The sequence below is a fragment of the Pinus tabuliformis genome, chromosome 8 (genome assembly GCF_031772625.1).
Source record: "Pinus tabuliformis cultivar Carrire ecotype Pingquan chromosome 8, CPIR1, whole genome shotgun sequence".
Classification (NCBI taxonomy): Eukaryota; Viridiplantae; Streptophyta; class Pinopsida; order Pinales; family Pinaceae; genus Pinus; species Pinus tabuliformis.
The window spans coordinates 927,697,384-927,708,870 of NC_142294.1; the positions used below are offsets into that span (position 1 = coordinate 927,697,384).

Sequence of the window (11,487 nt, forward strand, 5' to 3'; positions counted from 1 at the left end):
CTCTTTGCTCCTTGTAGGCTTGAACCAACATCTCTTCTAGAGAAATTCAACAATTCTAATTTAATAATCCTATCGGCCTCCCTTTGTACCTTTTGAGACAATTTCTAGTTCTAGATGGGACATATAACTCCAATGTGCTTTGTCCTCATTACAGAGAACACAAAAATATTAATGCAGGGTATAACAACTATACCAGTAGTACTACAAATCATTTCTGCTCAAAAAGGGGGATTTAAATCATGCAGCAGCTTAAGAGGGGCAGGGTCCAGTTTCAAAAATAGCCTTACAATTGGACTAATCAAAATAAAATCTGATTCGCTTCATATGCGTAGAGTAAACAGGTACCAATGAGGTAACGTGCAAGTGGACAATTAAATCATATTCAGCACAAGACCAGCCCTTGGCATACAAATGCAATTGAAAGTCTTGTGTTATGAGCTCTGAACAAGATCACAAATGATATATTATTCACCAAATTTTAATCTTCCACAAAGAGACAGATTGATCCTCTCTGATTTGTCAAACAAATAAAAAAATACCAAAATTATGCATAGAATCATCTTTGAACTGTAAACACTACAGTATATAGTAACCTGGGAAAGTGATGAAGCACTCAATACCATACAAAAATAAAATTCCTTAATAGAAGATTCCTTAATAGAAGAAAACACCACTGAAAATTGTGAGAAGCTGCCAAATGAACTTTGCAAATCTTTTAGATTTACAGAAACAAAATCAAAAAACCTCTTCAAAGCTAAGTGCTTACTACCAGCCACATCCAATAGAAAAGGTTTTATGGGGCCTGATAAGATCAAAACTTGCTTGACCACGGTAAGATAAGCACTGTACCTACCTAATGTATAAAAGAAGACTGATAAGCTAGAGGAGGGACAGGCAGTCTACTGCCAAAGTGATGGTTGCTGTAATTAGTAAAGGAATTGTAAGAACCGGAACCCAACAACGAAGGCCCCATATTATCTGATGGATACATATATGGCCTTGAGAGCGAGACTGGAGTCCTATTTCCAACACCATAGCCTGCTCCATATAATCGTTGGTTTGATCTGTCATATGCATTTTGGCCTTGTAGGTTGTAGGATGTAACACCTGGAGCTGCACCAGAATATTGTACTCTATCCAAAGACCTATAAAAGCTTCTGTCTGCACCATTGGAAGAAGCATAAAGAGTCGGAGTTCTTTCATTTGCACTTAACGGAGGCATATATACACCAGCATTTCCTCCATTAGCACGAGGATGCTTAGGTTGAGACTTAACAGCACCTGCAGACCTTTTTTTGTCAGCCTTAGCTTTCTCTAGCTGAGCTACACGCTTTTGAAGAGGATCTGGTGAGAACTGCGATTCAAGTTTGTGCTCCTCAATGCACTTTATAACAGCTCTGTAAGCAGAAAGCTCTTTTGTATTTACTTCATTCTGTAGCAGCAAATAAAAATATCGGTCAAAAAAGGAACTTCCGATATAACGAACAATACTAAGCCAAAATGATCATCACATAACAAGACATTTTGTATAATACTAATACAATCATACTTGTGCAACAGTAGAGTTATTCCCACTTTTTAAACTTGCCTGAGAAGCTTTCTTAGCATCTTTTAGATATTCCTTCAACAAATGAATAGGTGCAAACTTCTCTGTCAGCCCAAATGCATGAGCAAAGTTGACTGCCTCAATTTGTTTTCAACAAAGGAACAGGTGCAAACTTCTCTGTCAGCCCAAATGCATGAGCAAAGTTGACTGCCTCAATTTGTTTTCCACTATTGACCAGGGTTTCTACAACATCTGCATGAAATTGTCACAAAATTTTCAGTTAATCTGAATATGTCACAAACATTTGAAATACCAAAAGACAGTTTACTGTGAAAGAAAAAACAACACAGACAACTTCAATGGATTTGTCAATAAAGATAACAGCTATGTCAGCTTGAGACCATTTTCGTAAGTAAACAGTTCCCCACTCATGAAAGGCCTTATGAAACTTTACAATAGCTGATCATCTTCAGGTGCCTTTATTAATATCAACAAAATAACTTACATACAACTTTCTACCTCATAAAAAGATGTCTACCTAGTAGAGGCCACTCAATATCTGCCTTGCATATGAAATGTTGAGATCTAAAGAAAAGACTACCAACCCCGTCAACTTAGAAACCCATTCACTGGACTAAACAAAAAACGTTGGGAAGGTTTACTACAGCCAGGATTACCAAAATTTATCTTCAACTCAATCAGCCACAACCAAGTATACTGATAAAATCCACCAGTCCCTCAAAAAAACCAAGCTAGCCATGAATGCCAGAAAAACAACAAAAAGCCTATCTACCAAAATGGATGGAAATTTTGCCAGCCTAGCCACTGAGGCTAACATTACAGAACACCAGCCAACCAACCTGGCATTTTTTATTCAAGTCCAAGGGAACGACAGAGTTCAGGTGTCTGCCTACACCGTGCAACTGCAAGAACAAGCTTGCATAAGTCATCTTTATCAAACTCTGACACAATTCCAAAAGTAGCTAGAAGTTGCAAGAAGTCCTGGGCCTCCAATGAATTTCCATTGGCAACATCTCCTTCAAGGTTTATCTTTGACTTCCATTCATGTGCAATACTTTTGGCTTACTCCTTTATATTTAAGGGCAAAACTGGATGTTCAACACCCAAAATAGGATCTGCCAAAACAGGTACAAGAGATTCCAGTAATAATGTACAGGCCCGGCGTAGAGCCGGGAGCCCAGACTCTTTCTTGTCACTTGGAGGGTCCTTGGACTCCAAGGACTCCAACACTAACCGTGGTGGGTCAGTTGCAGAGTTTAATGCAGAGGGAACCTCATTGCAAAGCCCTATTTCCAATTGCAAAAGTCATTAAGAATGGGAAGAAAGGATTTAGGGATTATAATATCTGAAAATTTCTATTTTTAAAGTATTATAAAATGAGTTTAGATATTTATATAACAATAATAAGTGGAAATCAGAAAAAGAAAAGAAAAGAAATTGATTGGAGATAAACTTTTTATAATTTTGTAAATGTTATTGAGTTTCAATGCTCAAACAAAATATTTATAAAAAGTAATTGACTGGTCTGTGGATGAAGCAAGCATTTGGAGGCTAATTCGTGAAGTCTGACAATAAAAGAGGTGAAATTAGAATGAGTAATGATAAGACAGACATCCTTGTATAGAAATTGCAATGAGGTCCTTCTTAAAGGTGACTTAATTGTATCACATTGATTTTGACATGACAACATTAGCAAAATGATATAAAAGTCGTTGCAACTAGTACATCTGTGTTTGGTGCATTAATCACTATATCAGATTGAAGGAATCTGGCGCATTCTCGATCAGAACTATTGCTTGATTGACAACAACATGAGTCTTGTGTTGTACAACAATTGTATAATTGGTGCATTAATCACTGTATGAGATTGAAGGAATCTGGTCACATTCTCAATCAGAACTATTGACAACAACATGGGCCTTGTGTTGTACAACAATTGTATAATTTGATTGTGAAGGATTTAAGGAGAAGTAATGTTGTTTTTTCTGATCCTAGCAAGGATTAGCAAATATACTATTTATTGGTCCCTGTGGTATACATTGTTTGGACCTTGTTTTCTCCCTTAATTGTAAGTGCATAAAAATATTAGATTCATAGGACAGGGTACCATTAATCATGTGATCCAATGATCTTGGACGTTTTTTATTGAATTCTTCAAAACTTATTTCCATTTGATCTTCCAAAATGTGAAGATAGTTTTATTGATTGGAACAATGCTACAACTTACAAGTTATAATAACAGAGATTCTGTTCTGCATAATGCTTTTCACCTTGCAATCTTTTTGTGGATATGGTTAAGCAATATTCTCTTCGAGTAAAGAATAAATTATTGTGTGTAGAGTCGAGTTTACTATAGTAATGATCGTAACATTTTGTAGTCTTTTGTTTGTTGTTATGTGGTTTAGTGGTTGAGACAGTGCATTACCATGTTAATGACCCAAAGTCAAACTTAGAGATCAGAGCCCTCAATTATAAGTTGGTTGAATTTTATGAGATTTATATGCAATATTAATTCAATAATTAAAAAAAATATAGACTTAAGCACCCTAAATAAACTTCAATTTATACATCTTTAGAATCTCATTTATGCTATATATCTGCATCTTATGTACATTTTCCCATTCCTATGTCGGAATTGTTCCTCAATTTATGCCTTACGGCGTTTCCTTTGCAACATTTGGTGCAAATGCTAGTAATATATGCCATGTAATATGAATGATGCTCAAAAAGAAATTACTCACTATTTATATATAATATAATAATATATGCCATAGATTTAGAAAGATAAATATTTATGTCTAATATAATAATATATGCCATGTAATATGAATGATGCTCAAAAAGAAATTACTCAACTGTGTGGCTCAAAAGCCCAATCATACAAATTTGGATTTACAATCAAAATGTTAAATTTAAAAAGATAAATATTTATGTACAATATAATAATATATGCGATGCAATATGGGATCAAAAAAATTACTCAGAAATGTCACGCTCAAAAACCCTATCATACAAATTTGGATTTACAATAAAAATATTAAATTTAGAAAAATAAATATTTATATACAATATAATAATATATGCGCTGCAATATACATGGTGCTAAAAAAAATTACTCGGCAATGTCAAGCTCAAAAACCCAATCATGTGCAGGTGGAGACAAAACAACTCAACAATGTCAAGCTCAAAAGCCAATTATGTAGCGACAAAATAGCCGGTTAAAAAAGTAGTTTTTGCTCAAAAGCCCAATCATGTGACGGTGGAGACAAAACAACCTGTTCAAAAGGTAGTTTTTGCTGCAACCCACCAGCTTCACCGGTCATGGTCTGGGGGGAAACGCGTTTGTTGTACGGGGCAGTAAACGCGTTTGATCGCTCAGTCTGTTTAAACTCGACGAATGTCAGGGTGCTTTTGCCGACAATAATAAACTGGTCGTATGAATATCGTATAAAACAGTAAATATAAAGTAAAATCCTTTTCATAAATTCAACCAGAGTTGGCACCATTTATTAATTCCAACCAATTTAATTATACTTCGTACCAAACTTGCACTCAGATTTTTCGGATTTTATTTGTGCCTGGGCTTTTTATTATTTTAAAGTTGCATTATTTCTGATAGCACATTATTATGGATTGTGCACAGCAAGACGAAAAGAGCTATGATACCTTGGTGTTCTCAAAGATTCAGAAATAATGTGCAGGAAACACCGAAGTAATAAGAAGAGGCATCAAATGGATCTGTTTAGGCAAATCTGAGCAATAGTTCTACTTCTTGGTTCCCTGCTCTTCTTCTTGTTCTGGTATTCACCAATACAGCACCAACCATTCTGCGTCTCAGTTTCCTGCTCTTCTTCTTGTTCTGGTATTCACCAATACAGCACCAACCATTCTGCGTCTCAGTTTCCAACGTTTATTATGATTTTATGCTTTTTCAAATTCTCAAAATTTTTAATTGTATATTTGAATTCAGCACCTTGAAAAATCCCAGTGCATTTTGATTGTGTAGGGATTACCCATCAAACTTGTGATTTCAATAAATCGTTGTTGGATTTTAGAGAAATTTGACCGAAAAACCCACCCGAAAAACTTCCAAAAAATCGCACTAAAAACAACTCCTTATAAGATTCCCATGAACATGAAAACCCATAAAAACTGGCAAGTTCTGGGAGTGAACAATTTTCATGAGTAAATTTGGGGGACTTGAAATAAGGCATACCAATATTTAAATTAATAAATGTTAACAAATTATTTTCTTAAATTAAAAAAAAATACTTCAATTATTTATGAAGTTCAACTCATAGAGGTTAATAGAGGTGTTAGAAGGGACTAATAAAAAGATTAATTGTTGAAGTAAAATAACATAATTTTATATTAATTTTAAAGAGATAATGTAACTAAAAGTTATATTATTTTATATGTTCACATTTCAATGTACAACACTTCTATAATCTAATTCAATAACCATACTAATTAATTTATTTCAAAATCAAGAAAAAGTAAGATAAAAATTTTAATATTTATCATAATAAAATATTTTAATGTTCTGGAAAAAATATTTAAAAATTAAAAAATTCATTCACTCACTAATAAGGATAATAAGAAGGAAATATGTAATTCATTCAATTTTTAATATAAAATCAATATGTGACATTACAAAAATATTATTGATAATAAAAAATTGGTTGTAGATGACAGATAAAATATTTCAATATATAACATATAAATCAATTAATTTTTTTTATGACCAAAACATTTCAAATAGTCTCTTTATTTTACATTTTAACCTTTTAGGGGGATATTTTTCTCTAATTTTGTATGAAATTTAACAAAGTTTGGTAGAAATTATTTGTTTAAGCTATGTACTCTACACAATCAAAGTAGTTGAGGGGGTTTTCAAGGCATTGATTCCATTTATACATTCAAATATACAATTTAAACAATGAAAAATGGCAGGTCCCCACACAAACACACACACATCTATATGTATATATATATCTATAAAAAGCCAAATATTTATCAAGAGGGACCAAATTTCTTTATGAAAAAACCATAATTCAAGTTTTACACTATAAAGGAGGTTTGCACCCCAAGATATTTTATCATTTTAGGGCCATATATATATATAAACCAAACATCTATCAAGGGGACCAAATTTCTATAAGGACAAACATTTTTTCCAAGTTTTACACTCTAAAGGGGGTTTGCACATCCAGAAATTTGATGACTCCTAGTGTGTGTGTGTGTATATATATATATATATCAAAGGGACAAAATTTTTCTATGGACAAACATTTTTCCAATTTTACACCTAAGAGATTTGATCCATCTTAAAATTTCATAGATCCATGATTAATATATATATAGAATTAAGTTGTGAATTTATAATAATAATAATAAGTATTATTCATTATTTCTATTAAAAAATAATTACTACTAAAAATAATTCAGGAATGGCAATCTATGATTTTCCCTTATTACTATTATTTAAAAAACCACCACTTAAAATATTATTTAAAAAACCACCACTTAAAATTAAATAATATATTGATAGTTAAAAAAAACTAAAACCACCACTTAAAATTAAATAATATATTGATAGTTAAAAAAAACTCATTTTTAATATAAATATCATGTCTTTGAGTTTTAAACCATTAGCTTGTTTACCTTATAAACCATTTATATTAAGGAAAAAAATCTTAACCAATCACGATCACCTAAATAATATCAACAAAACACAAAAAACCCAATAATCATGATTAAAGTATTCATATACTTTTTAATAATATACAACCGTAATTTTATACATAAAATTAATTACTACGGGATCCCTATTTCCCGTAGTAAAAATAATAAAAATAAAACATGCCGTAGAAACAAGATTTCTGCATAAACCAGACTTATACACTCTGGCCAGTCAAATTCTTGTTAGGAAAAGCGAACGCATAGTTCTTGCTGCTGGCACTAGTAAAGTGTTATTCAGTACACTGACCCATCTGATAGCAACCATTATTGACTTAACACAACCTACTCCCTCTGTAAAAGACAACACATGAATATTACACGGTACTAACTGAGTGTTGAGTCATAACATGTGGACAGTGACATGATTTCGGAGACAAAGAGGTCGAAATTGTTATGGGACGACCCTCCCTCGGCCACCGCTGCTCTCGCAGCTGCCTTCAGTTCACTCGCTCGTTTTCTCAATTCCATGCCCTTTTTTTCCATCATTAACACTTTCACGATTTTTTCAACGTCGTCTCTGGGGACCAACCAATTGTGTTCCGCCCTCTTTGGCGCTTCCAGCGCGATGTTGACCTCATCCACCACAAACTTAGCGTTGCTGTGCTGCTCTGAGAAGAGAGGCCACGCGATCATGGGAACGCCCATCGTCGTCGCTTCCAGCACGCCGTTCCATCCGCAGTGGGAGAGAAAGGCAGCAGTTGCAGGATGTGACAGAATGCTCAACTGCGGCGCCCACCCCAGACTGATGAACCCCTGCTCCTTCTCAACCATACGACCGTGGAATCCCTCGGGGAGAAAATCCAGAGTCGACGAGAATGCCTTCGATCCGGGGTCAGAGGGTATACGCAGAACCCAGACGAACTTTACCCCGCTGCTCTCTAAACCCAAAGCCAGCTCCTCAGTCTGAGCGCTCGAAATGGAGTTCTCGCTGCCGAAAGAAATGTAAAGCACAGATTCCGGCGCCTGCGCGTCGAGCCAGTCCAAGCACTCCTTTGATTCCGCATTCACTGATCCCACTTCGACCACTTGGGCGATGCTCCTGGGTCGGTCTTGGAAAGCCTGGAGAGGGAGCAGGGGGCCTATTGTTAGCAAAGTGCCGTCCATCTTCTGAAAATACTCCACGAACTCCATCTCCAGCTCGTAGAAGGTATTGGCGATCATCCTCCAACTCTGTTTGTTGCCTTCAATCTGCCGCACAGTGAACTCATGAATCGCGCTGTGGGTGACCAACGGCATCTGATGGCTGGTGAGACGCACTTCCTTGGGGAGCCCTGGGATGATATATCGACCTGAAAGGGTGCGCCGCAGATTATGGGGCGACGCCTCACATGTAAGACGCCACACACAACTTGCGTACATGCCGCAGGTGTTGAAGCACACTCGGGGGATCTTGAATTTTTTGGCCACGGCGGACGCCCAACCCAGCAGTAAATCGGCGATGAGGCAGCTGAGCGGAGCAGCGGTGGAACCAATTTCCCCGCACATAAAACGTTCCAGGAAGCGTTCGAACGGACCTTCCAGGCGCTCGTTGGCGGCGAGTAAAGGAGGTAGCTGATCATGCTCCTGGAGGGCGCTGTTGCTGTTGACCATGCCGACGGCCAAGTCGTCTCTAGGGATCTCCATTTCCACCAACTGGATGTCCAGCCCGCTCTCTCGCGCCGCCTCCACCTTCTTCTGCAGAGAAGATTTGTGATGAAATGTGACGACGAAGGTGACCGCGAAGCCCCTGGCCGCCAGTTTATGGGCGAGCTGCATGAAAGGAATGAGATGGCCGTGACCCAGAGACGGCAGCATCATCACATGATGCTGAAGAGCTCTCCTTCCGTCCTCCTTTTCCATGATCGGGGCCATTAGTTCCATGTCTCCTTTCTCCTGTATATCCAACCCAATCCAGACGGACAGCAAAGACACGCAGAAGGTAGAGGATTCGTATAGAAAGCCTTGGCTGAACCCTGCTAACTAAAAAGATGTGCATACAGTAGTGCGGCGCTGGTAACCCTTGTCCTGATTGCAGATTCTCTGCAACCGATTGGCATGCTTAGGCCCACCTCTCCTCCATTTAAAAAGACGGATGTTGGCGTGGATTATCAAAATTGTTCGCGGTAAGAAATTTATTTGTAACCGATTGGCATGCTTAGGCCCACCTCTCCTCCGTTTAAAAAGACAGATGTTGGCCTGGATTATCAAAATCGTTCGCGGTAAGAAATTTATTTGTAGTATTAATTATAATTACATATAAATATAAATTTTATATTTTATTTTGATAAAATTAGTTTAATGAGATTAAATGAACCATATGAAAATTGAGTGAGTTTTTAGTGTGAACAATTTTCATGGGTTATATTGGCAGATGTGTTTTGTTAACAAATTATTTAAAAAAAAAAACACTTTTATTATTTATAAAATTATATATTATCATTTGTCATGGTCAATGCAAAATTAATTCATAATGGTGAACAAGCATATCAATTACAAGAGTTCTCTCAAAAGAGACTAAAAAAATTTAGATGTTGATGTAAAATAACATAATTTTTATGAATTTTGAAGAGATAAAACAACTAAAAATGAAAATTTTGTATATGTTCCTGTGAGAAAAATTATAATTCTTATACCTTTTAATTTTTTTTATGTACAATGCTTCTATAAACTAATTCAATAATCATACTAATTAATTTATTTCAAAATCACGACAAAATAAATAAATAAATAAAAATATTTTAATGTTTATTATAATAAAATATTTTATTCTCTAGAAAAAAATTCATTTACTTTGGATAATAAGAAGGAAATGTGTAATTCATTCAATTCTTAATATAAAATCAACATATGACATTAAAAAAGTATTATTAATAATAAAAAATTAAATATAGATGATAGATAAAATATTTTAATATATAATATATTTTAATGTCAATTATGTAGGTGTATGTCTTATAAATGGTTAAACTGAAACTATCTACATATTATATAAAGCAATTGAAAAAAAATTATGATCAAAACATTTCAAATAGTCTCTTTATTTTACATTTTAACACCTTTTCAAGTATATTTTTCTCTAAATTTTGTATGAAATTTAATAAAGATTGGTTGAAATTTTGAGTTTAAGCTATGTACTCTACACAATCAAAGTAGAAGTGTGATGTCCCCTGTAGATTGTAAATATTTAATTACTACAGTAAACAAACTGGATAATTACTATTTAAAGTTTATATATTTATTATTTTGTTTAAAATGTGCATGAGGCAAATGTCTTGATAATATCAATTATATAACTCTCACATGACAGGTAGTTAGGATAGGCAGTTACCTATCCCTAACTACTTCCTTGTAGATTTATTCTCAAGGAAAAAGAATCAAGAGGGTATTGGTACCTGAGATGAAGAGAGGAGAGGGAGAGAAAAGATTTATGTGCTGATATGTGAGACAGATTCCAAGAGCTATGTTTGGTTAAGACCAGATAGTTGTAAACTAGTAAGACTGTAGTCTTACAGGAAACACCCAGTGTGTGGGTAACAGCTCGGAGGGGAGACTCTAATAAGACTGTAGTCTTATAGGAAACACCTAGTGTGTGGGTAACAACTCGGAGGGGAGACTTTGGCCTGAAAGCGAGTCTCAAGGTTGGGAGGAAACTGGGCAATTTATAGTTGCATATGACACCAGCAGTCAACAACATTTCTACAGAATTCAGATAAGTACTTATGTGAATGAAAGTTTTTATACTAATAAGGTAATACTTGTTATTTTACTAAAGGGAACATATGTGCTTATCAATGAAAGAATTTAGACAAGCATGCTAGATAACTAACAGGAATTTAAGAGAATGTAAACAAAAGAAAGAAACAAATAAACACACTAGCAGTTAACAAAGTTTCTACAAAATTCAGATCAGTACTGATAAGGTAATACTTGTTGTTTTACTAAAGGGAACATATGTGCTTATCAATGAAAGAATTTAGACAAGCATGCTAGATAACTAACAGGAATTTAGCAGATTGTAAAGAAAAGAAAGAAATGAATAAACAGTGAAATCTGTGAATAGGGTAATTAATTTCTACAGAGGTATTCCATTCTTATGATAATAATATCCAAACCCTCTATAACTGATAAAACTGTATTTGAAGCTTTCTGAGCCAATTGTAAAGACAGAAAGGAGAAGAACAACTTATTCGTAGGCCTCC

The 11,487-nt window shown here is 35.0% G+C and overlaps 2 protein-coding genes across 2 annotated transcripts; both read right to left on the reverse strand.

Moving 5' to 3' along the window:
- Positions 1-853: 853 nt before the first annotated feature.
- On the reverse strand, positions 854-5,073 carry LOC149238562 (FRIGIDA-like protein 4b). Its single transcript, XM_089369607.1, has 6 exons — positions 4,875-5,073; positions 2,657-2,853; positions 2,388-2,469; positions 1,710-1,798; positions 1,550-1,621; positions 854-1,432 (listed from the first exon to the last, which is right to left on the reverse strand). The coding sequence occupies exons 1-6, from the start codon at positions 5,071-5,073 to the stop codon at positions 854-856; spliced, it is 1,218 nt and encodes a 405-aa protein (XP_089225733.1).
- Positions 5,074-7,317: 2,244 nt separating this feature from the next.
- Positions 7,318-9,416, reverse strand: LOC149238563 (scopoletin glucosyltransferase-like). The gene has a single exon (XM_089373089.1). The coding sequence runs from the start codon at positions 9,167-9,169 to the stop codon at positions 7,634-7,636; it is 1,536 nt and encodes a 511-aa protein (XP_089229215.1). The 5' UTR covers positions 9,170-9,416; the 3' UTR covers positions 7,318-7,633.
- Positions 9,417-11,487: the final 2,071 nt, after the last annotated feature.